Source organism: Platalea leucorodia, assembly GCF_965183815.1.
Source record: "Platalea leucorodia genome assembly, chromosome: 13".
NCBI lineage: Eukaryota > Metazoa > Chordata > Aves > Pelecaniformes > Threskiornithidae > Platalea > Platalea leucorodia.
In genome coordinates, this window is record NC_138835.1 from 9,298,910 (window position 1) to 9,325,509 (window position 26,600).

The window sequence follows — 26,600 nt, forward strand, 5'->3', positions numbered from 1 at the left end:
CTCATAGAATCTTCTCGGGTCTTGTACAGTTTATCCAGTTATAAAACGGATTCTTTGTTCACCTGTTCTTTTTTAATCCTTTAAAAAAGGACTGCCGGTGGTAAGCTGAAGCGTTACGATAGTTCAGCAAAGAAGTTTCATGCAGAGAGAGTCTTCTACTCTGGGTTCTGTGGACACTTCAATGTAGTGCCAGGCCATACTGTAGATTTATGGTACAGCCATAACAAAGTCATTTTATTTCTGTTTGCCTCCAGTTCCCATCAGCAAGATGGTGCATGTGTTTCCTTGTGCCCATTTGGCTGGTGCGTTTACCCAGAAAGCAGCTTGCACCTGGAACTACTGTCAATCACGGGCTTCAAGATTTAGCACCCCTATCTCAGTTAAGCCATCTAGCCCCCACTATAAATTATGAAATTTTTTTTAGAGTAAAATATTTGTAAACAGAAAATTATTTTAAAGGTCAACTTTTTTTTTGTCCAGAATTAAAAATAGGAACAAAATAAACACAGAAATTTTTGCTTTTGTCACGCTGAGACCACAATTTCTAGAGACATTCCTCTGATGAGACACCCTTACAAAAGTATATATTACATGGTTACAGAAATAAGTGGAGAAGCATACCATGCTGTGGAGACAGTAATCCACAGAAATATGGTAAAACAAAGTTCCCAACAAGCTCACCACAACTATGGCTGGCAAGAACATAATTTCTCAATGTATTACAATCCATTTGAAATGTTTAACCCTAACATCATCTAATCTGCAGTATGTGTCTGCATCTCAGCTAGAATTTAAAATGTAGCTGGTAGAGCATAAACTGAGAAAAATAGTATAACCAAAGAAACCCTGAAACAGGGAAGACAGTCATTGGTTTTTAGTAAGAGAATTCTAATGTTTTGGAAAATGTGGTTAATTTATCTTAACACCAGATGTATAAATGGCACACCTGTAACAAAGAAACTGGGATGTTGTGAGAAAAATCCAGATGAGTAATTCTGCTAAGAAAGGAACTCACCTTTCACAACGTGCTGCTCTGCTGGCTCTAGGGCATTCATGCTAGAGGCACAGCAGCCAAGTTTTACCTTTTATTATTTTATTGCTTTTGGTTTTTTAAGAACCGATGGCAGCACAGCACAGGTTTATGAATAGGAACCCTGAACCACGGGGACTGTGAAACGTAAGTATTTTACACACATTGTTTTGTAACGATGAGTGCACACAATCCTGTTTAACAATCGATACAATGGCACAGAGCCTCATATGGGAGACAGAAATGCAAGTACAAACCGAAAATCTGATACAACTGAAGACATCCTATATTGCCCCAGAAGACAGGCCAGCGCAGAGCTGCAATGTATAACATGCAAATGCTTAAATCAATAGTGCGAGGAGTAGCCACTGCTTGCTGCATTCCTTACAGGAGCAGCCGAAAAGAACGTTAAGAAAAGGGGAGGGTGAAGACATTTACTGCTTATTTCACTGGCGCCAGCTAAAATCTTTTCTGTAACTAATTCACCTTAACTCTGCACAGGGCAATGTTATGTAAAACATTTCTGAAGGAAGATTTTTTTCTTGGCTTTCAACAGCAAGCATCAAAGCCTAGTAAACCATGTACTGCAGAATATATTTAAAGCTGAACAATACTAACCAATAGTCACTGAAATTGAACTCTGGAGGAGGAGCTCTTTACATGCAGAGGCTGTGTTTCTATTCTCTGGCACAGATTATAGCAGCTTACAGAAAGGCAGTATTTACAAATCTTTACATATGTAGCCAGAAGCTTTTGTCAGTGAGATGCAATTATAGCTTAAAAACAATTTCTATGATAGAAAAGAGCTGAGAGCACTAATGAAGGTGGCTTTCTGACAAATCAAGTTTTTCCTAACTGTTTTTATTCATTCATTTGATCTCAGCACCGGAATTTTGCAACAGGAATTGGCTTGCTCTCTTTCAAAACATAAAGGGCCTAATCCCTTCCCATTAGAGAACAGGAAGTCAGAAGCCAATCTTAGCACTGATTAAAAAAAAGAATCTGGATTGTTATTTTAACTTCTTTGTTGCACATAAGCTAGAGAATTTTTTTTTCCGCTCCCATTTCAGCACGATGGCTTGATTAAAAGCTGATGTCTCCCCCTAAGTGGCACCTGTTTAGTACAAGAGACCCTTTGCACCAACGGCTCTCTACAGAGCAGCAATTACACGACAGTTTCTCCCCATCGCTATCTATGTAACTCAGAACACGTGCTGCCCAAATCCTGATTTATGTGCCACTGTGCTGTCCTGCTTTGGACAGTCTAACAGTGACACTTCTTGTGTAAACACTTTTTACACCTGCTCTAGATGCATTCAAACAAAATGGGTTCACGTGGAAGCAGGTAGCATTTTGTATTTTGACTTCTGTTCATGTATACTTGAAAACTGCACACTCTTACTGTCAACAGTGTTGTATGTGTGCCTGTTGGACCCCACCAGCCCAAACTCCCACTTCTCCCCCAGCCTTCCCTGGTGTTCTCAATACACAGGTGTGTGCATGTGTGTATTTCTGCTCCTGTGTGCAGCATTCAAGCCCCAAGCACTCTCATCTGCTCCTCCAAACCAGTGACACTGCTTCATATCCAAGCACAGTGTTGCAGCCTCCCTCAAGCTCTCCCAGTATACACCAGACTCAGCAAACCGGCACAAAACTCTCGCTGAACTTCGAGAATTGTGCAGGCTCCCTCAAAGAAGTAGGTGAATGAGGGCTAAAGCCACGGGTAGCTGAAATCTTGACTTCTGGGCCTACCACATCCCCTCACTTGAATCTTCCCATTTTTAAGTGCTGTCTTTCTCAACACAAAACCAGTGTGACCTCTCTGGGGCTCCCATACCAGTTAATGAATCAGTCCAAATCAGAATGGAACCGGATGAACTTCCAGCATAGCTCCAGGTAAAATAAGCTGAACATGCCCCCAAAGTTCTTAACATTAAATATTTAAGTACACGTCAGATTTTTTTGTTTTTCCCAATACTAAAAAAAATGGCTGGTAGTATTCAGCACTTGAAAATTAATGAGTTTTCAATATGAACATAATACACCCCCAGTCTTGAAATACTCTGCTCTATTTTCTCTCTTCTCATTTTTCCCATCTGGTATGTTTTAGTAATAATTTAACAAATATTTTTCTTCAAGGCTGTCATAAAAATCTCATAGCATTTTGGAAACACTAAACATTATCTTGCAAGGTAAATTAGGACACAAAGAAATAGCATGACATATATGTGATCACACATTGTCAGTGGCAAAGACAGTAACAGAAATCCCAATATGTGCTGCTTTGGAGTCTTCAAGAAAAGAAATTGGTAATATATAGCAAATAGTGAAGCTAAAACCAACATCAAGTTACATTTGGAGGATGATCTCCAAAACTTAAAAAAATGCAAAGTCTGAACATAGGAAAGATTTCTTATTCCAATGAATTTTTCTTGTTAAGATTTATTTATGAAAATTCAAACCCAGCTAGCTGTCTTCTACATTAAACAAATCCTTAACTCTACATAGTTCCTTAGTCCTTCTGAGCTTTCTTCTCTCAGAGAACGAATCTACTATCAATCTACGGAGACTGCAGCCAGAAGTCTATATCCACTTCCACACTTCACACTGGTAACCACTGAAAAGAACTGTTCAGTACAGGTCTCTTTCCTAGATGCTTTAGTCAGTGTAACTCATCGATAACTTTTGCTCATTATTGAGCTCAGATGAACTAATAAAGTAACACACCAAATGCTTCATAGCCCATTATCCATTTCCCAGTTCAATTTGTCAGAATCTACCCCACGTCAGGAAAAACCATTAGACAGCACCTTAGCCAAGACAAGACAGCAAACCCCACCTCCGATAAGCAGCTGCTGTTCCAGAGATTACAATATTAGTAGAAAGAAAAAGACAATAAAAAGCTTCTATAAAAATCTAACAAACGTGCACTTTTTTCTTCATACCATCGGCATGAGATTTTTTGGAGGTTATGATTTTATAAGCCTTTCCCTGCAACTATACAAGGGTTGAAAATTACTCTAAACTAAATATTTGTCAAGATTCTCAGCCAATGACACTGAAAGAAAATTTCTCACTTTAAGAAAATGCCAGATATCACAAGATGCCTGACAAAACAGCAAGACTTGCTGACATTCGGTTTTCTTCCATTGGAAAAGATACTAGTGGTTTTTTTAAACTCTACATGCTGAAGTTTTCTAAAATAGATTTCCTGTCCTTTCTCTAAGATTGCTGAACCCCATTCAGCCAGGCCACAGATAACATCGTTGGATAAAAGATTTGAAATCACAGTTTCTCCCATATGAAGTTCAAGCTTTACAGAAGAAAAGCTTTTCTTCCACAGAGCCGCAAACTTCACAAAAGAAAGTTATTTATTTCCTCTGTTCTGTTCCCTCAGGAGGTGTTATATTCTTATAACCTGTCAGATTTACCCTGTCATATTTGTAATTTATATTTAGTATAAGGTAGTTTCTTTTCAGACCACCTCTGGATATTCCTAACACAAAAACTGAATTCTGATTACTCACTTTTCTCCCACAGATTAGACACCTTTCGCAGTGTTACTGTGCACTGGAAGTCTATGTGAAACAACTCTGAATACCCCAAAAAACACAGCTAAAAATAAAAAAGACAAACATTACAGGATTTTGCTGTACTTGCTGAAATATAATTGCAAAACAATGAGAATGAGGTTTCCCTTACATTTAAAATAGCATGCATGCTTAACTAGAAGAGGAAAAAACTTAGCTGAAATACATATACATGGACACACTCTACTCAGAGAGAGGGGAACTCTCAAAGTTTTTTACCCAGCCTGATCAAGGCTATGGAGAGAAGACAGACGAGTTGGATACTGTCATTTCAGAACAACTTAAACTCACCTACAAAAATGGTCAGTACAGTCCTAATTTTCAAGTGGCAAAAGATGCCAAAAGGGCATTTCTGCAATGATATCCTACATAACAGGGGAAAAAGGATGGTCAACTAGAAAGAAACAGATTTGGAGAGAGTACAGCAACTTGGATAGTTGACAGGGATCTTACTAGGTTTCAGGCAACAGTCAAACCAAAAGGGAAGTTGCTGTAGAAATTCAAACTCCATTTATGTCCTTAAACAATTCAATCCTTCCCTGCACACTTCTACTAGAAGTCAATAATCCCTTACCAGCACAAAGCATTGTCATTCAGAGCCAGAATTTACAGTGAGAACCACAGTGTAAAAGTTATTAACAAGCAGCTGTACTACATCATTCAAAGGTCCGTGCAGCCAAATAATCCCTCTTAAGTGGTAACGAGTTGAAGGGATTGCCTAGGAAAACATTTAAAGGGTAAATATACAAGCTTACTTCCCAGTCTTCAAGAATTTGTGGCTGAAGGACAGATATTTTGTTTAATATCCATTGCTGGATTTTTTTTCCCCATGAATGTGTCTAATTGCTTTGGGGATATACAACATTCTGTGGACATAAGTTCTATGGCGTATTAGTACATCGTGTAAAGTAAGTACCTCCCTTTTTGTACTGTGAACCTGCCTGCTGATAATGTCATTGGATGACCCTAGTTCTTGAGTTATGGGAGGGAGTGAATAATCATTCTCTATTCACCTGCTCCACATAGAGAATGACTTCATGAATCTCTATCCTGTCCTGTCCTCCCTCAGGCTGAGTCGTCGTCTGTGTAGAAATTCCCGTGAGAGAACTTTTCCTTATCTGTACTCATCCTTGTAACCTCTCTCACCATGCTTTCTAGATGTACTGTTTTGGGGGGCACAGATGGGAGGGAAGGGTAAGATCACTACAGTAGGAAGCTACACCATTCCCTATTTATTTTTCTCTTTTGTTCACTAATATTATCATTCCAAGATGCCTGCAAGCATGAACACACAATTATGTAATACTTCAAAATTTTTCATTGTAATTATAAAGAAAAAAAATGAAAACACTATACTGTCTTCAAGCCCAATTCAAGCCAGATTCTGAGTAAACAGTCAGGCCTTTTCCACATTCTTATTGCCATACCAGTTATACATTATTTGTATAGGCAGACCAACCTTGCAAAACTTCCAGCTTTAATATATTTTCCAGACTGGGTATCTGCTGCAGGTTTAACATGCTTGGAAAGTTTTAGGGAACAAAATCAAGCCAATTCAGATAATGAAATTAAGGAAAAGTATGTGTTGTTTAGCTCTTTTGAAAAGCTCCAATGCCTTCATAAGCTACAGCAGAGATTTTAAATTGGCAGTAAACTGCCCTCGTATCAGGGACATATTTTCCCATTCCTGTGAAAATATTACCAAACCTGGCCAAGTTACAACTCTTTACTGAGTCTACATAAACTGTGGTTTTCTAAAGATTCATTAGAGTTTGACAGCTGAAGATGAAATCAGTATGCACCATCTCCTGTCCACGCCTCTGTCAACCAGACTGAATATTCATTATTCTCTGTAAGCAGTTAAGATTTGTCCTGGATCTGCAGAAACTGAACTGGACTTTTCCTGCAACTGAAGCTTCCAGAGGTTGCTATGACACCAGACAAAAATTTGAAGTGGTTCAGCTGTACACACATGATCACCGATACCTACGTATTATTGCCTACCCATATTGCCATTATGCATACCGGCACAGAAGCCCCTTGGAAGAAAATGAGAAGGGAAACATAATGGCAGAAACACAGAAGGGACAAAAGAAAGCAGGGAGATAGTTGAGACTAGAACAAGGATCCTGACAGAGATATGCTAAGACTGAAACCATGGTAGATTCACATTGAGATGGAGAGGGAGGAATGGAAGGGATGAGTTCAGAAAAGGCTAACTGGAGCCTGTGATGAATTGCTGGGGAAACGACAGATTTAGAGAATGACCTGGGAGCTCAGAGAAGCAAAACGGAGTGTAAAGGTAAGTAAGTGGTATGAAGACATTATTGGAAAAGAACAGGGCCAGCAAGGATGAAGAGTACATAAAGTTTCCTCAAGTTCACATCAGATCTCATTATCCCTGACTCTAAACATTCTTCTATCAGCAAATATCACTAAAACTCACTGAAACAGTTCTCATCCCCCTCTAGTGCTCATCCATGGGTGACCCTATAAGGTAATTTTGACATAATTGACATAAAACCAAAGACTAAATAGAAAGAACAATCTATGCTTATGTTCCGCTGCAAGATGATGTATAACAAGCTTCCTATTTGCATATACATATACAGAGAAAATCCTTTCATTCAGGAGCAAAATGTAGAGATCTTCAAAAACTACTACTGGAACTATTCAATGCCTAAGCAGCAACTCTAAAAAAAAAATTATTGAAAATTTAAAAAAAACATTTAAAAATTCCCTTTACAGAAGCAGATTGTAGCTAGCTCTTTTACGCCACTTAAGTATTAAATATGCTGTAAGGCCACATTTGATACAGAAAGGGTATTTAACATCACTTTCCTATCTGCTGGAAGCAACTTTAAAAATACTCACGTTTTTAAATGACGAAATAGTTGCACACTGAAATAATTTGCAAACAGTATTAAGAAAGGTGCCATGGCTCTTCTCTGCTTCAAGCACTTGCTCTTCTAGGAAGGAAACATGGTGTGCAACCATTTTAACAAATGCCTATGGAGAGAGCAAAAACACCTAATGTAAATTAAAAGCACCTGTGCTGGGTTTCAACATTATCCTAGCTAGAGATCAGAAGTCAAAGAAAAAGCTTTAACAAGAATTCAGAGTGCACTATTGCTAATATAAATATCCAAGGGGCACATACTCATAAATAGACTACAGATGTTTACAGCCGTAAGAAGAACCACTGGTCATGACCTAAGGCTAATTTTACTCCTTACCTAAGGGCAGAGTTTTGCTCCCTTTTCAGCATAGGTAAGCACTTGCATAGTGCCTAAAGGTCTGGCAACATTGCAGCAGTGAGGTGAAACGCTCTTCAGAACCCACAAAGACACTGCTGCTACTGGTGGGAGTGAGAAAGTGGCCAAAGTGGTAGGAGGAAGGAGACAGCAGAGGAAAAGATAACGACAGGTGATTTTAGCTAAAAAAGGTCAGGAATTATTGACCTAAGACCTACATGTGTTCAGTTTCAGTTGCAATTTGAGCTGTAAGGGAAAGCCAACTTAGAAAGAACACAGTATTTATTTGTTAAAATGCAGAACAGTTTGTAAAGAGTTTTGATACTCTCTATTAATGATTAAGCCTCACATTTTTTTTTTGAGAAGTTGAGCACTGCCCATTTTAGGGATGGGGAAAGTGAGGCTGAACAGGTAAATTAATTGCCCAAAATGTACTGGTGGCAACATCAAAATTAAACCCCAACAGATTCTCATCCAATAGAACCATTACACAACAGTCCTTTCCTTTTCTGCTCTTGGGAGTACAAGAGAATTTCTCCCTTGAAAACCCCCATGGATGCTAAGCTTTAAATTTAAAAGTTCAAATTAGAACATTAACTACTGCTCAAACTGCCCATTTAATCTTATGCTCTCAGATTACTGCCGTTATAGCTGGTAATGTTAGGGAGAATAACTGATTCCTAGTCAATCAAGGTATTATCCTCCCTTGATAACCAAAAAAAGCCTCTCAACAAAATTCTGCTGCATTATTCAAGGGCAACCCGTAGCCTAGCAAAGACTGGTGTTTTCTTCATATTCCAAATTACTATGTCCCTTCAGTTGTAATAAGGGAATGGGGTCAGGTTTTTTTCTCCCCTCCCTGTATAAGAGGGGAAAAAAGTAATACGGAGCCCTGTTGCTTGTTATACTTTTGGCACAACTAATTGCTTAGAGTTTTAATTTTATTTTCCTGTTCAAAGACAAAACCACCCCCTTCCCCCTCCCCCAAATCCCAACCACCTGTTAAGCATGGTATTTGCAAAAAGACCTAAATGGGTGAGACGTTTCCAGAAATAGTTGGTTTGGAACCTGATTCAGTTAGCCATTTTTCACAGTCCTAGCTTAAGTATACGTTCAAGTAGGGCCAAATTGTCAAGTATGCTGAGAACCCGCCTAGCTATTTCTTGGACTGCAGTACTCAGTTCTGAAAATCGGACAGGTTCTAAATAAGTTAACAGCTGACTCCCACTTTTGTTCTAAAATGCCTTGCCTCAGTTTCCTGTCTGAAGCTTTCTCCTGGTGCTGCATAAGTCCATAAAATACGAAGTGGTTTGATAAGTCTTTTATCAAATGCAGGTGTAAAAATGCAAACTACAAAAAATGAATTGTACTTAAAGAAAACTTGCTGAAAGCTAAGTCAATTGTCCTGTCCCTCCCACAGTAATAAACCTTACCAGAGGATGTCACTTTGTACAGGGGTAGAGCCTGAAGCTTAAGCACTGCCTATCTGGATTTAATGCCACAAACACTCAGTTTCTTTCACTTTGAGTCAGTTAAAACTGATTTTAAACATTACACAATTTGTCTCATCATGTTTTCATTATATTTCTCCCAGAGGCAAACTTGCCCTCAGTTGACACAAATTTTAACATATTGCTTACTAAATATTGTGAGGGCATCATCTTAGTGAGTCATACTGGCCTCCCTCAGCCAGGATACAATAAACACCAAAAGAGACACAAGAGATGGGAGCTCCGAAATCTCTCCACTGCTACACAAGACGATCATCAACAACTTAAAATGGGTCTGTCCAGCACTGGATGCGAGACTTGAATTTTTAAAGTTATAAATGGTTTCACAGATACTCCTTCAAGTCACAAACCAAATTAACATTATTAGCATTATTATTAACATCAAAACCACAACTAATGCTTTTAGTCTACCATTAGGAATTGTAGAATCCACAGCAATAAATTACTCAGTGATGTTCCAAACCCATAAACACTTATATGTGCTGAACCATGGGTAAACATATTGATTTAAAAACAAACATAAGACAATAGAGAGCCATAAACATCTGAGTGCTCCATTTAAATACCTGGACAGTTAACCTATAAAACATATAAAAAGAAGGATGTAAATTTTCTAATGCAATGAACAAACCTCCAATTTATCAACTTTGGCATAGATGTGGTTCATTTCCATCACCTTGTCTTTAATGAGCGGAATGGTCTCGTCCAGGATCTGTGATGTATCACTTCTAATCTGCATGAAAAAAAGTATCTCACATGAGGATGAATCTTGAAGATAAACACTACGCTATTTTTTTCACATAAATATTTCAGAAAACATCTATTCAGAAAAGATATCACAAGGGCCTTTTTGCAGTATGTTATGACGTAGAGATTGGGAAAATAAGTTACTTTCTCAAGTAATCCCTGAGACAATCAAAAAAACAATAGTAGCTGACAGGACTCCCACATCAGAACTGTAACCAAACCTTCCCTCTTCTCCCCAAATTTCCACACTACTCCTCCCAAAAGACCATCTACTTTCTATTATGAAATACTGTAGACATGAGGGGTAATAATGGATTTAAAATTAAAACGGCCTCTATACCATCCTTCCTGATTTGATTTTATTGGGGGAGAGCTAACTCATACTACTTATCAATCCGTTTTTGGAAAGAGTCACATCTTTGAGTACACCACTTCTAGTATCTTGCCTTCAACAGGAGCTCAGGACTAGAGTACTCAGGAAAGCAAGAATGCTCACACAACATTACAGCATAGGCACCTCAGAGGAAGTTTCTGCTCCCTAGGCCCTGTCAGTTTCCACAATAGTTAAGTGCCCTAAATGAGGGAAGGTTTGTTTCTGTAACCTACTTCAACCAAGCTTGTTTCTGATATCCGTATGAGAGCCTGAACCTTATCTGAAATCCTGCCGAGCGTTGTGTTAGCAAGAATTACCCAATTTGCTATATAAACAACTGCCAGTGCTTTGTTAGGTGGCAGTAAGACACACCTCCAAGCAGAGCACTATAGCTCATGGAACGTACAAGCCAAAAATTATAGATAAGACAAGAACTGGGAAGAGCTCTCTAAAAGGAAAGATAAAAGAAAAACCAAGAAAACCTCCACTAAAACCCCCAAATAGGCATTCTAATTTGTAAAACAGAGCAGCAACACATTGACAAGAGAAATAAGAGAGGCAGTTGAGCCCACTTTTATACAAGTTTTCTTTCTCAGCTACAATGGAGTGTAGGAGGTCTTGGTTCACTGCTGGATTAAAGCTGTCCTGTCTACAATTTTAATAGACTTAAAGAATACAGAGGAACGAGGATCCCTTCAAAAGAGATTTTTGTCCCAAAGACTGAGCTAAAAGATATTCTTCCTTCAACTTCATAGGAAAGAGTAAGTATCTTTCAGCTAGAATGGTGAAAATCTGGAGTTGGGCTAATACGGCAGGGAATTTTCTAGGCATTTTGAGATTTAATCCAGAATCTCAAATAAAGCATAAATGCCTGCTGTAAGTAATTTAATCCATGGACCATGGATTATAAACTCTAATAGGTACTTAGACACTTTACTGATGATCATATGACTCATTTCTGTGTTTGTGGTTTTTTTTTTTTTTCAGAAGTTGTGTTTTTAAAAGCAGAGTATAGACAAAGCTATGTACATATAAAATGACTCATAGTAAGATTTTATGGTATTTTTATTACCAGAATGAGTACATGCAGATCAAGTGCTTTTATAGTGCTGTAAGTGTGCTGTAAGAGGAGATCAAACAGACATATCGAAACAGTAGTAGCTTTCTATTGTAAACAAACCAACAGTATCTCCTGTATTACTGCTCTCAGCACTACATCCACCAAATATATATACTGAGACCTCCCCCAGCAGTGACATAACTGTATACGCAGACACACTCTGTTATCTTTACAGTATGTACTTTATATCCAACAGAAGGTGAGCACAGACACTCTGGTAGGATCCCTGTGAATGGAATCAGACATATTTTCTAATGTTAAATAAAAATACAGAATGAATGCATAATGAAGGAGCTGAAGCAGAAGAATTCCAGGTTTGTTCTGTTGAATTCTTTTGGGTCAATGGTAGGCAAAAAACCCCTCCTCTACCATAAAGCACATGTGAAAAATAGATTGGTGATCTGTCTGAGGTGAGATTTATACTCAGGTAAACTACATCAGATTAAAATTTGAGCCTGGACTTTCAAAAGATAAGGTAACAAACTTGTTTGCTAATGTCGGTCTCGGAAAGGACTAGGGAAAAGCCACTCTTACAGCTAAATGCTAGATAACTACTGTAAATATAAACACAGTTTGGGACATAGCCAGAAAGAGGGAGATGTTGTACAGACCCAGTACAAAAACAATCAACACAAGGTCAGAGCAGACATGGAACAAATCTAAACCATCTTTCTTTGAGGGTAAAAGCAAACAACCAGTACAAGACACGGGAGAGCTGATTTTCCAGCAAGCAGCCTGTGATGAAAGGAAATGATATGCAAATATGATTCAAGAAGAGTCACTCTGCAGCAGTCTGCAGAACCACAGCGACGAGGAGTTCAAGAGAAGTCAGCACATGACAAAGGGAAATGATTCTCTTGGTACAGCAACCTCTCATGAGCCAGAGAAAGCAGGACTGGACTGAAACCCCACGTTATAAAATAAGATTCATTTCTCCTCGTGCAATGTATTTTACTGTATCTTACTGAAGATTTAGCCAAGTGCTCAGCACAAGCACCAGAGCACAGCAGTTGATGGGGAAACCCCCCTGTATTCCTCCAGCTAGGTTTTACTATGCTAATTGGAGGAGGGGGCGAGGAGGGAAGGTTTGATTCAGCTTTGTCTTCTAATTCAAGTCAGTAAGGCTAAGCCCAAGGAGGTAGCAAACCAACAGCACCAAAGTCACTCAGGAGACAGCACAACCGGAGTATGAATGATGAATTAGAACACAAACCAGGAATGGCACATTGCATGTAGGGCAGTGAGACCTGATCCTTGCATACACTGCAGTTCAAGCTGTAACAGTTAAACAAGCACAGATTCTTGTTATTTTGTATTTTATAAAAACTATTTTTTTTTTTTCAGGAAAAGAAAAAAAAAAAGTAGCTGGAGCCACAAGTCAAAGATACTGTGCAAATTCTAGTTGTCACAGGGACTTTTTTGAAAGGATGTCTATGTATTCTTTTTTGGTCTTTGATCCCATATGTTAACACAGAGAAACATAAAAGGATCGTGAGTAAAAGTAACCACTGAAAACTGAACAGCTTGGTGGTGAGAAAAGAGAAAACTGAGGTTGGTGTGCTCCTGAGAAGTTAACAAACCCTAGCCACAGCGAACCAAACAAAACAACCTCTTCCTCTCTTTTCCCCAGTGATGAAACCAGGTTCCACACCTAGGGCCTCAGGGTGGAGGTTCCCAAACTGTAAGTCCATGAGACAAAGACAAGCAGTTAGCAGCTGGTCTGTGGAACCATAATAAATCAAAATTTACAAACGCATCATTTCCCTGGGGCAAGTTCTGCAAGAAGGTTCAATGGCTTGACAACCACTAACCTGTGGTTTTATAAACTGGTGAGTATGCTGGAGGATCAACATACATATTTAAAAAAAAAAAAAAAAAAGAGGAGTCTCAAACATAAGCAGAGATTTTGTATCTATCCATACATCCTCTTCAAGGATCAGAAGCCAAAGAAATGGAAGTAGCGAATTCCCACATGTAACTAAACCAGCTGTGCATCTCTGAATAGGTATCATTTTCAATCAGGCTTTAAGATATACAAGAAGCACAAAGAATCGTATCTAAAAAGGTAACCAACAATGGCCCATGGGGAAAAAAAAAAAATAAGAACAGCATATACAAGAGTCTGGTTATTACAACGATTTTTTTTTGCTTTTGTGTCACTGGTTCAAATCATAGCTCAGTTAAAAATCACAATTTGATAATTATACTTGAGAGGCTCTGAAGCCACTTAAAAGACAGTAATTTACTTTGTTGAAGTCAGCGCCCTAAGAAAGACATCACAAAAAGTTAAATAACGGGCACTAAAATTCTCCTAGTGCAATCTTTTCATTGCAAGATGCTCCTTCCACAGCAAGCGTGAGGCACGCTGAACTGTATTTACATTGTCACTGTAACTTACCTCTTGTACAGGTGTCCATTGTAAGAGCTGTGCCATGCTGTGCCTAGCCAGGTACAACAGTATGACACTGGAAATAGCATTTTGTCTTCCTAGCACTGAGGATCCAGGTTCTTCCTCATTTCAATATTCAAATGTATGCATCAAGAGTACTTGTAAATGAAAAGCAGCAGCACACTCAAAGGAGAAAAGCCAAATCCCTCTATGTGAATACTTTACTGAATGCCCAATTGAAAAAAGCATGATTCCCCTTGCCTTTCGTTGGCATAGACAAAAGACAAAATTATTGCTAGGCACAGAAGCTGGAATCAGTTCATTATATTTATCAGATTCCCAGATACCACTTGATTTGCTGCTGAAAGAAACCTTACATTGTAGGTACTGGATAGAAAGGCACAGAATCAGCACGCTGACTGCAGTGCTTTGATGTTCCCAGATAAGGTCAATAATCTGCATAGTAGGGAATTCTTCACAGCCTGCAGGTTGTGGAAAAACGTTTTCAGGGGCAATGCAAAGATAGCGTATTGAAACTAGGTTAGTGTTTTTTGTAGAAAAGGTTGGCAAGGGAAGAAATCTCACAGGAGGTTTAAAAGCTCACTGGATCCATCTGAACAAGCTAACCATCTTCCCTATATTAGAGTCAAAAACGTAAGGTGCATGCTTGATTGATGGGAAAAAGCATAAGGGACATACAAAATCTTAGTGTAAGCTCCCAAACAGAAGAATTGAGTGAATGAACTTAATAGTAAATCAGACAGAATACAATCAGCAGTGAAGAACTACTGATTCAAAGCACTTGCTTTGAGCAGGTGATGTCGTATCACTGAAGCAATCATCACCTTTCAGGAATGAACTCAAAGGATTTTCGGTCCAAGAAACCAATCTCTCATATTCTACATTTTGCACAGACTAAACGTGCCTTACTAGAGAATCTACAGCTGACAAATGTAAGCCAAGATGTATCAAAAAATAGACTGCATGCTCTGAGGTTCACATGCTCCTTTACAGCTATTTTTGTCAAAAGCTGAATGGAAAAAGAACTGCTTAAACAGCCACTAATACTGAACCATTCTTACAAGGCAGCTATTTCTCCTTTTAAGTCCCCTGCTAACCATGTGAGACTTCAATGAGCCAAGCTTTTGTTTCTTTCCACTCGATGTCATTTCCTTCTGGAAGCAACGATGCCTCCTTTCCATAAGCAAGGCATGCCAACAACAAAGCCAGAAACCTCTGATGGAAGTTGAAAAGGAATTAATAACTGGCTATAATGCTGACTGATTTGCCTAGAACAAGGATGATGGCCTCACTTCTCTTGGGCAGAATTCACATCCAAGGTGCAAGAAAGAAAAAAAACAAATAATAATTAGTTAGCTGATGATATTTTGCATAAACTGCGTCAAACGTGTTAATTTGAGTTTTCAGTGGGTTCTTGCAGACCACGCCAGACTGCTTTGGGACCACCTATGACTCACGAGTTCTGTCCTTGAGAGTAAGCACAACATTTCTCCCAACAACACTGTGATACATGAACAGAGAAGTAGAAAGATGCTTAGAAGGCAATATTGGCATTTGTTCTGTAAATAGAAAACAACATGCAGAAAGGCCAGCACACCAGTATCTTTCATTTGCACTAAAGCTGGTAAGAATAAAGCCAGGAAACTGCTTTTCAACTGCCTAAGAAACATTGGCCACATAATTTTCTTATCTGCTTCACTTCATCCTGTCCCTCTCCATTTATCTATGCAGTTCCTAAGAATTACCCAACAAAATACCTCATAAGCAACAAGTCCCCGAGGAGATGTTGGCTGGTCACTCCTTGCCATTAGAAGTGCATTCAATACAATTAGCAACCATTGTATTTGCCAGTGACACAGGCATTATACAAGATGCTTGAAGACAAAAGAAAAATGTTGTGGGAAGTGCTAACAGAAGACGGGGTGGTCTGTGCATCAGCAATTATAAGAGGAAGTCCCTCTAGGTAAACTTGGTCCATGCTATCTGAATTAGCGCTCTATGAAACACTCAGGAAGGGTTAAAAAGCAGTACCAGTTCCTCTACCTAATTTTACATTTTTTAGCCTAAGGAAGGAAAGAAAAGTTGGCTGCAAAAATCACGTTCATTATTTTTACAGGAACACCATAACCCACATAGCCTTCAGACAGCACCACTTTATGCAGAAAGCCTGGGGTAAGCTGAATAGTAACACATACCTCTTGCTCTAAATGGTTTATCCCAAACAGTTAGGCACTGACAATGGCAAAGACCATTGGTGTGTTACACGTGTTGCATAGCGTATCAGTCATAACCCCATCATTAATTAGTACTCCCCACTCGTTTTTTCCACCCGTATCAACTTCTCTCTTATATTCTGATTGCAGGCTCTCAGTAGACACAACTAGCTTGTTGCATTTGTACAGCATCTAGCACAGGTGGCCTTAATTCGTAGCTGGTGCCCGTGAACGTTACTGCACCGCACATCACCTCCGTCTGCATCAGCCAGCCTAGTGCCACTGCCCCAAAACGACCCAGCGGTTGCAGCCCTGGAGCAGTCTCCTGGGGAGGTTTCATAACACAACTGCGGTGAGGGAGCGGACCAGGGAAAAGGCAGATGAGCGCGTTATTCCAGACGTCGCCACTGCAGCCCGCCCGCCCCGCGGGAGCGGCGCCGCCCCCGCTCTCCCACCTGCACCCGCCCGCGGCGGGGCGGCGCCCGCGGGGGCGGCCCGGCTGCGCGCGCCCTAGCGCCACCTGGCGGGCGCGGCGCCCCGCTGCGCGCGCGGTGCCGCAGCCCTGCCCGCGGCGGCCGCGCTGCCAAGATGGCGGCACCTACCGCGTCCGTTATCCCGCGGAACTCGTCCAGCCGCCTCAGCAGCTCCTCCACCGTCTCCTCCAGTTCCTTCACCTGGGGGGAGAAAAGCGGTCACGGGGGCCAGGCTGGGGCCCCGGCGGGCCCAGGCGGGTCGGAGGGGTGCCCGCCGGCCGGCCCCGCCAGCGGCCGGGGCCGCCCCCGCCTTGCCGCCTCTGCCACCCCCCCCCCCCGGGGAACCCAAGCCGAGCTGGGGAACTTTTAGGCAACCTCCGCATCACCAACTCCAAAAGTTCAAAAACCAGACGCACGGAATTCACTGTCTTGAGAAACGTAAAACGTGGAGGCGCTGGGAGGCTCCTCTCACCCCCGCAGGGCCGGGGACGGCGTCCCCAGCAGCCACCTCCGCGCACACCGCCACTTCAGATCTCGCACCGAGTCGTCTGCCAGGGGCTGCTAAACCCACCAAGCCAACGTGCACTTGGGCAGAAGTTCCTCGCCAAGCATCTCGCTCGAGTTTTGAAGCAGGAAAAGTTTACTCTAACACTTGCACGTGGATGTAACAACAAAGCGTGATTTATATAAAAGTAAATTTGAAGTTACAGCCCACGTTATTCACCGACAGGAAAATGGTTAAACACCCCAAAACCCCAAACCATTAGCAAATGCCTAAAAGAAAAAAAACAACAAACGACTTTTGACTTCTGAAGCAGAAAACACTATGAAAGCAAACCAAGAGCTGCTCAGAAGGGCAGCTGTGCACAGCTACCAAAATGTTTTTCCGTATGGGAAAGGAGCCCATATTCAGAACTCCAGAAAAAGTCAACAGCTACAGCCAAGCGCCGGGGCATGCCCACCTCTGCAGAGGACAAAAGCTGGAAGACTCTCCCGCTTAACTGAAGTTCAGGATTAAAGACCGTTCTTCACAAAAGCCCAGTGAAGAATTGCAACTACAAGGAGAACAAACCTTCTGTTCTCAGCATGTTTTTAAAAACAAATGGAGTAATCAGAGTTCAAATAGAGGAAATGGAAATCAGTAAAATTAAAAGGCCACCCCAAATCCTGTATTTGCACTGTAATTTAAATAATGTTTAAAATCCCAAATCTATTCTCCTATCCTAATCACATCTCACGTTCTCCAAAATTAAAATAATGAACCTGATGAAAACTTTTTTTCTTTTAAATAAAGCCAAACAAAGGGAAGCTGTCCCATTTGTTGGGGCTACTTTGCTTAAATGGTCATCGTAAGAGCAGAACAAGAGCAAGGGTTGCCTTAGCAGCCCTCTTTATCATTTGTCATCCGGCCTGTAAGGAGTGATCTTCTTCCTAAATAAAGTTTATTATCCTTTCACCTGGTAATAAAATTAAGGAAACCTGAGTCGCCTCTGAAATTCAAATTGTAGTTATCAATCCAACAGTTGGGCTAACTCCAGGATTTTTTTTGCCATTCTTAAAAGTGCCCCAGGACCTCCCAAGACAGGTACGCTCACTCTTGTCCGGAACAACGTGGCAAAGGGAGTTGCTCTCATGTAAAGGCATTAGACAGAAGAAAGGGTGCTGGGAGAGGAAGAACAGGTAAGGAGGCAAAGGCACTTTGTCAGCAAGGGGTAGAATGGAAAATGCTCAACTCTTGATTTAGCCTTAAGCAAATGTTAAGAGCAGCATACACCAAAGTTCACCCCGAAGGTTGGGCTTTGTGTGGACTGAAGATGGTCACTGGCACGCAACTCCTCTTTTACTTTATAAAACCTATTCCACGTAAATGGAGCAAACGTCATTCTCTGCAGAGCCCGAGTCAACTTTCCAGCTCCAGGGAGGTGGTGTTATGCCTCTGGAAGCCTATTTGCAGCCAACTGCCGCAACTGAACAGATCTGAGGGAACAATTTCAGGTATGGAGGCGTTCCTGGAGGTAGCTTCTGCACCAACACTAAGAAGATGGCAATAAAGAAGGCAAAAGCCTTTTGCCAGAGAACCAGAAAGGAGGAGCAACAGAGAAACACAAGTTACCAGTGGGGTAACAAAGTACACACATCGCTCTAGAAAGGGTATTCTGAAAAGGCTGCTAGAAGTCACCCAGGGAGCAATCACATGAACCCAGGAGACCAAATCCACCATGTCAAGTGAGCGCGCTATTCTAGGTCTGCAATCATGCAAGCTGCGGAAGGACTCAACTCCTAGTTACTTCCAGGACAGTGATTCAAAAACTAGAAAGGACAAATAATGCTATCACAAAGAGGAAAGGAAGAACAGCAAAACAGTCCTAAGCACATGGAAGAAATAGTGGCTGTTTTCACAAGGGCCAACATGGATGTGCATATGTAGGACATAATGCGGGCTGAGGATAAATACCTATTCAGGAGAACGCAGATATGAGCTCAGGCCGTGTTCTGAGTAGGAGGAATGCAACCCAACTTGGCCCAAAAGCTCTGCAACTGTGTTGGAGCAGCACTGAGCTAAGACTGGTATGTGTTGTCTCAGAGAAACTGTTAGCAGCTGGCATCTTCATCAGCTCAGTGACCACACCTGTCAGCCTATTAAGGTCATTTCCTCAGACACTTGTGTCTCTCAAATTCTGTGTGAAGTCTTCATGGTGGCATAGACTATCACATTATATTCACATCGTAATTTCACTTATACAAGATTCAAAACCTACCCACAAAATTTCACCGCCTCTTTTTTGTGTACATATCTGGACAGAAGAAACCTCAAGACACATTATACTCCACAGGTTTATCAGGAAGGATCCATAGATGCTGTAAATCAATGCATGGATTTCAGTGGTGCTAACACAAGTTTACATCCCCTAACAATCTGTTCCATGTCTATCTGAGGTAAAGATTTCTGTGTGGAAAAGCTGTTTTCCTTCTGCTGCTCCTTTGCATGCTTAAATAAAGGAACAGAATTTCCACATCTAACTTCTCCTCAGAAAGAAAGAGCGCTCATCCTCCGCACTGCACATAGGCCAACTCTGGAAAGATCACTGCTAAACAACAGAAAAATGCATTCTTGTCAAATAAGAAAGAGTTCCCAGCAATTTCATGTTACTATAATACATTTAATTTGTGAAAAACTTGTTAAGTATTGAGTCTGAGAGTCTGATTTCTTGAAGTCTTCATAAGACAGAGAAACATAATTGCTAGCTTTTTTGTTAAGTGTATTTTACAGCAGAGCAATCTCAGTGGGTGGTGCAAGCATCAGATGGCCTACAGAACAATTCTATCAAACTCCTGCCATTTCTTGGCAAGGCTGTGCAGTCAGCTTCACAGGCCTGAAGCCACTAACGTAGCCACATGTTCAGGACTAGCACAGTTGGCTTAAAGAGATAGTCCAAAACGGCTATCAAGCTTACAGCTTTGAAAAGGCTGTTTGATGGGAGCAATCATTAAATGCATGGCTGTCAAGGAGGTGTGAATTCCACTAATTTGACAGATCGTAGAATGCTTTGGGATGGAAGGGATGATGCATTAAAGCAACATCCATTTAAAGAAGCTGCCTTAGCTGTGCAGGTTGCTGTCCTGCTCTGACTAAACCTGCAGACGTGCTTCAGGCAGGCAGCTTGCTGACATTACTGGCCCTTCTAATATGTACCACGAGCATCTTGCGTTCATAAGGATTCAAACATCGGAGTAGCATGTGTTGGAGGACAGAAGCAAAGTTTATTGACACCACTGAGAATAAGTTAATTCAAAACAGATTCACAGTTAATCTTTACTCCAAAGAGTGTTACATAGCCTGAAATGTAACAGAAGACAACAATAGTAAGAAACAATAGAAAATAGATGCAGACAAACCACTTAACACTATTTCTTCAAGGCATGCTACTATAAAAGCACACTAGGCATAAAAAAGCCAAAATACTACATTTAAAAAGGACTCAACCGCAAATACTTAGCAGTTCCATATGAATTGCAAAAGAGAAAAACAACATTCTAAGGGCTCAATGTATTTAAGACACCTTCAGAAATGCTTAAGAGGGGCCTGTTGCAAATTGCAATATCAACAACATATTTACCATTATCTGTAATTAGGTACTTACTAAACAGACCATACAAACTCCTTCCAGGTGATTACAGAACTCGCTGTATATTTATCATTAAGATCTGAAATAAAACCCACTGAACACATTTCAGAGTTATGATGAAAATATGGGGTGACAAGTGTTTCCTAGTTAAGACTGTAATTTCACAATCACTTTAAAATTATATAAGCTGGCATGGGCAATAAAAGGAGTCTACCCTTTTCCGTCACTCACTTATGCCCCTAAAGCCAACCCTTTGCACGTGAGAGGACAGACATTCACAGTGGAATGAATCAGGAAATTGTTCTGCGTTGAAAACTAACAGTTAATTTCTTCGCCATATCATTTTATCTCAAATCAGTTCTTCAACTCAATTCATTACACAGCCATGTTAAGGCTAGCACTGACAAAGAAAACAGGTAGCGAGGGGAAGAGACACGTTGGATCTTTCAATAGCAGTGTTAACTTATCATGAAACCTTAGCCAAAGGCACAACAGCACCACTTCCAGATGGCATTTTAATGCTCCCATATATCCACTGTTGATTCTCCTGTTTATTTATGGAAAGAAAACAAAACAAAACAAAATTAAAACCATGACTTCATTTTGTAGCTTAGAGGGAAAAAATACGCAGTCTAGCTTTGAGGTTAGCTTTCCTTTCAGACTTTCTCTTATGTTGTATATACTGTACCCATAGCGATAGCCCTTTGTCACCACTTCCCTTTAAATGTCTTTGTTCCTCGAAAGCAATCTCTTCCCTCTTTACTCCAAGCCCGAGATAAGATAAGCTTTTGTAACTCCCCCCATCACTCCTCCTTTCATTCTGCCTCAGCATTATGCTCCCATTCAACCTTATAACAATTTACCTGCTTTTCCCAAGGATTTTTTTTTTGATACCAAGCTCGCTCCTTGATAAAAAGATTTGGGTCAGGTATTTTATATCGTCAACTACTCAGGCCCACGAGATATGAATATAGTGTTCTAACTTATCACACGTCATTAAGGAACATGGAAAAAAAAGAAAATTCAGCACTAAATCTCTTCTACAAAGTTTTCCAAAAAGCCTTCCGCTTTCACTCAAGAAGTTAAGCTCCCTTTGTTGGAATTTGGTGCTCTCCTAGCATGTCATTAAGATGAAAAGGTAGGCATAGAAAACTTTAAAAATAGCCAAACCAGAAAACCACACAGCTCTTTATAACATTACAGCCTCCAGCAGGAACATTTCAATATTGCTGAAAATTAACAGGTTCTTCAGTACGATGTCCTCCTATGCCAGCTTCAGAATACTGAAAAAAAACCAACCCTACAAAGGGAAAACAATCAGTGTATAAGGGGAAACAAAAAGAGCAGAATGGCAAGTGTATTTCAACAGTAAAACTGAAGTCTTTCATAGCTATTCACATGATACATTCAAATCAGGCAGAATAATACTATGTCATGCAGCATAAGCTTGAAAGCTTTCACTTAGCAAAATCTTCTACTGGACTATACAAATATCTTATTTTGCATTCATCATTGTCATAGTCTCATTTGCTACAACTGCTACACAAAATCAAAAATCATAATGAAAATTAGGAGTTATATGCCAGAGGAAATTGTTATTGCTAATTACAAAATTTTAAAAATGCAAAACTAAGGCAACTCTTTTTGAAAAGGAACTGAAAGCCCTCATTCTGATTCCCACAACACTGATATGTGACAGAGCTGAGCTAGCAAGGCAAGGCCCACAGGAAGAGACACTTAAGAACATTCCACAAAAGCTGTGATTAATTCCCAAGTAGGAAGATACCTAAATTATATCGCTGCTTTGAGCAAGCTACCAATATGAGCAAGAATCAAGAGAGATCAGTATTAAAACAAGTGTTTAATTTCAGCTGAAGATGCCTGAAGGAAACAGAATGACTTGCAAGTAGCAAAGAACACAAGTTGTTTCTGTATTCCTTTTAAGAACTAAGAGGCTTGGCACTCAGTTACAAAAATACATAGTCTGCCATACAACACTATGCAGGAAACTTGTTTTATTAATTGGTAGGTCTTCTTTATTTCTTATTTAACACCAGTATGAATGGCACTTGATAAAACCAATAGAATTCAGCTGACATGAACTAATACTTTAATGAAGCTTATTCCCCACTAAGCAGTTCCCTTTGCAATGTCATCTTAATGAAGCTTGAAAATTCATTTTTGTAATTGTTAATAGCATTAACAACACTTGGTTTTGGCCCTCTATAGATGTGTAGATGACTAATAAAGCAGATCTTAATCCAGAAGTAAGACAAAAGCTGTCAGTGGTTTAACCACATGAAGATTATGTGGGTATCATGGACTAAGCATTATATTATCTCCTTGAAAATACTGAACAGAAAAACAAAACAAAGATCCCAAGATTTGGTTGTGTATAAGTGGTCTGACTTATTGCAAATCATAGATAACCACATATGGAGAGATGAAATTGATGGAGTGATGATGTCAAGGGAGAGGCATAGGGAAAAAATAATCTGACTAGTGAAACTGAACAAGTTTCCCATTCTTCTTTCTTCTTGGAGACAAAAATAAATCACATCAACATTTTACTGCCAAAAATGAAGGAAAGGGGTGAGGGGAAGCTGTTTTGAAGATTGATTTAGGAGTATCTTTTATCTTGAGAAAATTTTATATAATCTTCCCAAAGAAAATGTTATTCACTTTATGTCACCGTCACGCTCAAGCGGGATAGGAGCTACCTACAGGTCAGAAAGGGGGATACTCCCAAGTGCTCCCTACTTCTGTTTTTGTAGCCTCTTTTTTGGGGGTGGGTGGGGGAGTGTCTTAGCCTACAGAGTGCAACTTCAAAACCTCCCTCTCTGCCTCCAGGAATCTGAAGAGTCCCCTGTCTGTCACCAGGATGGTGACAGTGCTATACAAGATCGCCACTGTCACCATCCTGATTGAGCCAGACGGCTAGACTGGGGTAACTAACCGCACCTAAGATCCTCAAAACTAAGCATCATTCCACTTAATCGCATCAGCGCTCTGAGCCTGACCTTACCGTCACCAGCAGACTTGGTTTCCACAAAAACAAATAACAGAGTAGCAGCCGCAGCCATAGTCATTTTAAAAAAAAGAAGCATGGAAACCCTTATTCAGCTATTCAGGAGCTCAGCAGTAGCTCAACTTTACCCGACGCTGCATCCCAGACACGGGGTACCCGAAGACCAGGCCCTGCTGAGCCAGAGGGCACGCAAACACCCCGCTGTCTCCAAAAATCAGAGAAGCACCAGGAGCAGCGGGCTAGTCCGGAGCCGGGCAGGAGGGGAGCTCGGGGCACACCCCCGCCGAGCAGGGCTCAGGGAAGAGGGGCAGGAGCCTCTGCAGCTCGGGAGCAGGGAGAGCCCGAGGGCTGCTGATGCACGGCGGGGGGAAGCGGGCCCCGGCAGCCCCTCTCCGGGCGGCGGGGACACGCGAGCGGCGGTTACCGCCCCCGGGGCGGCCGTGCCCTGCCCGCTGGGAGCCCGGGGGCTGAGCCGCCCCCTTCCCTCCCTCCCCCGCCGCCCCTTGCCTCAGGGAGCCCCGGCCCCAGGGCCGCTGCCCGGCGCGGGGCCGAGCGGAGCCCGCCGGCCGCACCTGCAGCCTGCCCCGCAACCGTCCCCTCGGGCCGGCACAGCCCGCGGCCCTCCGGAGGCGCCGCCGAGCCCGCCCCTCGCTCCCCGGCTGACGGACCGCCCCCGGGCCGGGGCAGCCCCTGCGCGGCGCCCTCCTCCTCCGCGCCTACCTCGTCCCCGGGCGGCGGGGTCAGGCAGCGGGCGAGCCGCCGAGCTCCGCTCTCCTCAGCCGCCGCCGCCCGAGGCTCCGGCGGCTCCTCCGGCCGCAGCATCACCTCCGCGGCAGCTCGCCGCCGGTCCCCGGCTGAGCTCATGGCAGCCGCCGCCGCTCCGCCCCCGGCCGCCGCTCCTCCCCTCGCCCAGGCCCGGCGCCGGCGGGGGCTTCCCGGGGCCGCGCCGCCTCGGCAACGCCTGCCCGCCGCCTCAGCGCTCCCCGCCCGCCGCGGGCCGCGCGCGCCACCCAGCGACGCGGGGCGGGAGCGGCAACGGCTGCGCGCGAGGCGGCGGGGGGGGGCCGGCGGCCGCCGTCAGCCGCTCCCGCTGCAGCGAGGCGGGAGGGGCCCTGAGGAGAGCGGGGCCCTGAGGAGAGCGGGGCCGACGGGGGGGCTCCCGCCACGGCCCCTCACCCACGGGAAGGCGATTCGACAAAACCCGCACCAAGTAACGCCACGGCACCGGCACGGAGCTCCCCCCGCCCGCTCCGTTCGCCACTTAAAAACCGAGTTTCTCCAGTAGCACTGTGCCTTAACAAGCCTGCACTGCAGCCTAGAGGACAAAGACATTCAGTGATCAGATGCACCAGACTCAACGTCTATTTTTTAACCACTGGGAAATTAAAGGCTGCAGCTGAAAATGCAGCTTTAAGGTGCTCAGAATTTCTCTGTGCCCTGTTTGAAAAGCGAGCATTTAAATGACCTGAGCCTAGAGACATTCAGTTTTAAATCAGGCAGAGCAGAACCTCTGACACAGTGCCCAAGGCACAAAAGCCTCCCGTCCTCCTCCCCGAGGATGGAGCTGTGGGAGACTCCCTGGGGAAGCCTGCCGCTAAAGGCTCTTCCTCGCCTTCCGGATGCTTCTTCGCCACAGAAGATGCTCTTCCTCGCGTTAGGCTCCTTTAAAGCACACTCTTACACCAAAGCAACCTTTCAGAGGACAGATGATCAAGACAGCAGTTAGAGTTGAGACAAAAATAGCCACCTGTTCTCGGTTTGTTCGTTGTTCTTCCTCCTTTAAGCAGGAAACAGGACCTACTCGGTAACTAATGATCAGTCAAGGACTCGCGACAAGATGGAACAGGGGAGGATTTCTCAGTAGCAGTGTGTTTCTTCTCAATAACACTGTTATTCTCAGTTGGATGAGGGCAGAAGCGGCCTGCCCTCAAAAGAAGCTTGGCCCGTGCATCTTGTACAGGGTCAAGTGGACTCCATAGCAGCAGGGACATAAAGCAATATGCCGCATTTCCCACTAATCAGTTTGAGTCATTATCTCATTTTAGAATTTCATACTATATAAAACTACTTTTGAGTGCTTGCAGAGCAGAAGGGCACAACAGGCCTGCATTGTCATCCAAAGCTGTTTTTGGCTTTGCATAAGACCAAATTATTACTGAATAATGGGAGAAATTTAAATTCAGTTTAGCATTCTTAAGAAAATGCCAAATTTATAATCTGTAGCTTGCTGAGAAGATGAAAGCAGCCAGGCTTGAAGAGGTACTTGAAGCAACAGAAGAAAGAGCTAATAGGTTGCAGGGTTTCCCCAAATCTTTTCTCAAGAGTAGGGACAGACAGCGAGCTCAATCTGGTCTATGCCATCCTGACAACAGCACCAGACAGACCCATGCTACCCTTGCGGTGACTAAAAACACATTGGAAAAATTGTACGGTGTTTGCAAAACTTGATCTTCCACTGACCAGCACTGCATAGAGGAGAAACACATTGCATCTCTGAGCACTTCATTTCTCATTTCAGTTGAAGCTCTCCAGGTCTGGGCAGCCACCTTGCTAGGTATTTGCAGAGTTACCACCACAGACCTGTTCTCTGCTCAGCCACTCGGGTACCGTTCATGCTGTAGACCCCGAGGGTTTGTATTCTGTATCTTTGCAAGAAGTGTTTCTATCGGGGAGAGATTTGGAAAGTGTATTCGGGAAGCTTTAACAGATCAGAATGAAATATTC

At 42.3% G+C, this 26,600-nt stretch overlaps 1 protein-coding gene across 1 annotated transcript in view; it reads right to left on the reverse strand.

Annotated features, from left to right (window-relative positions):
- Nucleotides 1–24,740, reverse strand: part of BCAS4 (breast carcinoma amplified sequence 4) — a gene marked incomplete at its 5' end in the record, with an annotated part of 43,450 nt that extends 18,710 nt beyond the window's left edge. The window contains 4 exons of the mRNA XM_082325690.1: nucleotides 7,495–7,629; nucleotides 10,017–10,118; nucleotides 16,851–16,922; nucleotides 24,597–24,740. Of these exons, the coding sequence (XP_082181816.1) occupies nucleotides 7,495–7,629; nucleotides 10,017–10,118; nucleotides 16,851–16,922; nucleotides 24,597–24,740 (453 nt within the window). The remainder of the gene's footprint in view (nucleotides 1–7,494; nucleotides 7,630–10,016; nucleotides 10,119–16,850; nucleotides 16,923–24,596) is intronic.
- Nucleotides 24,741–26,600: the final 1,860 nt, after the last annotated feature.